Raw genomic sequence first — 1,589 nt, forward strand, 5'->3', positions numbered from 1 at the left:
GGATAGGACGCCAATTATTTTAATGCGGGCTCGTTGGGGACGGTAGTTATCATTACTTACATTAACTCCGGCGATATGAGACAGGAATTTCTGTAGCAAGGTTTGATTGGTTCGGTAAAATCTAGGTCGTTAGGTAAGAGCTGGGGGAGTCGGGACCGCCAGAGGTGCATCAAATGAGGCAATGGGCCCGACCACATTGGTGTTGAAACAACCATAGCTTATGAAATAACGGGGTTTTGCATGCCTGTTGATTTGAATTAGCAAGGTCAGTGGGTGACTGGAATTAACTATAGAAAAGATGCTTACCCACCCGAAAACTTTATCTCTGCAGGACTCAGTAGGCATTGATCTACCAAGCAAAATATTCCGATTCGTTGGTATTCTAAGACTTTCATAGCTAACCTATAGTATAGAGGAACCTGTACCCTGTGCCCAACCACTGCGAAGACAACAGTGAAATCTCGAATAATGGAATACGACTCAATCACGGTACGCCCGCCTGCCTGTAACTGGGCTCAAGGCGCCTGCTTCTGTTCGTCCACCGATAACAATGCGGACAATACTGGCGTACCAGCACCAAAATCATCCCCAACACGGTCAAGCAGTAGAGAAGATGAAGAGAGCAAAGACGCGACTTACCATCCGCCGCGGAAGAGAGTGAGAGGAACATACAGGGACGCCAATTCTTGTACACCACCGAATGAAACTCAGGAATGCAGACCTCTTTGGGCAAGCTCGCGGATTAATAGAAACACCGCGATAGGTGACCTCCGAGTAGGAGACCAAGCTCTCGAAAACGCAGGTAGGCCCACCCCCAGTATACAAGACTCCCCGCAGATGAGAACAAACTCTACACCACGCGCTGCGACTCCAATCCTCTGGCTTGCAGAGAGGCGGAAACCGATGCCGTTCTCCACGCCCACCAATTCAGCCGCAACGGACGAGAATGTGGAAGCTAGGGCTGTAAAGGAGGAACGTCTCAGTATTGAACGAGAGTTGAGTATGGAATCACTCCAGGGTATGTTGCCCGCCCCATCAACCACACCGAAGAACAGTGTGAAGGTCCAAGAGGAACCTGTCCGAAGAAAACGTGAGAATTACGCGGAAATGACAGAGTCCATGCCGCCCGCCCCGCCTAGCACCCGGGGTACGCCGCGGGGGGAACCCGAAGTCAAGAAGGAAGATATCGATATTAAGCGTGCGGGAGGCGCGCACTCACCTGGTGCTCGGGCAGCTGAGGCTGAACTACTCGTCGATGGTCGCCATACGGCGGAGGAGATCTCTGTGGCGGAGGCGATTCTGATGCTGGCCGTTGCACTGCAGGCGTGTGGAGGCGAGCAATATCGAGGGGAGCAGATATCTAAAACTAAAAGTATGAGAGATTAGCTAGTATGGGGGAACGGTTACCGAAGAGATTTAGGACAGCTTGTGTCTGGGGATCATGGTGTTTGGTGGAAGTGGTATGTATGGTCGGCGGAGGAGGCGAGAGACATTGTTCGTAGCCTTGCGTATCTAGATTTTGTTAGTGAAACTTACTAAAACATTACGTTTATCGTCGGTGGATTCGGCTTTGCTGGTATCAGTGACGG

At 50.9% G+C, this 1,589-nt stretch overlaps 1 protein-coding gene across 1 annotated transcript; it reads left to right on the forward strand.

Moving 5' to 3' along the window:
• Window positions 1-468: 468 nt before the first annotated feature.
• On the forward strand, window positions 469-1,386 carry LAJ45_03664 (uncharacterized protein; the record flags this gene model as incomplete). Its single annotated transcript, XM_046113249.1, has 1 exon — window positions 469-1,386. One exon carries the CDS (start codon window positions 469-471, stop codon window positions 1,384-1,386), a length of 918 nt encoding a protein of 305 aa, XP_045973542.1.
• Between the last annotated feature and the right edge of the window lie 203 nt (window positions 1,387-1,589).

The sequence above is a fragment of the Morchella importuna genome (genome assembly GCF_003444635.1).
Source record: "Morchella importuna strain M04M26 chromosome Unknown Morimp01GS008, whole genome shotgun sequence".
Lineage (NCBI taxonomy): Eukaryota > Fungi > Ascomycota > Pezizomycetes > Pezizales > Morchellaceae > Morchella > Morchella importuna.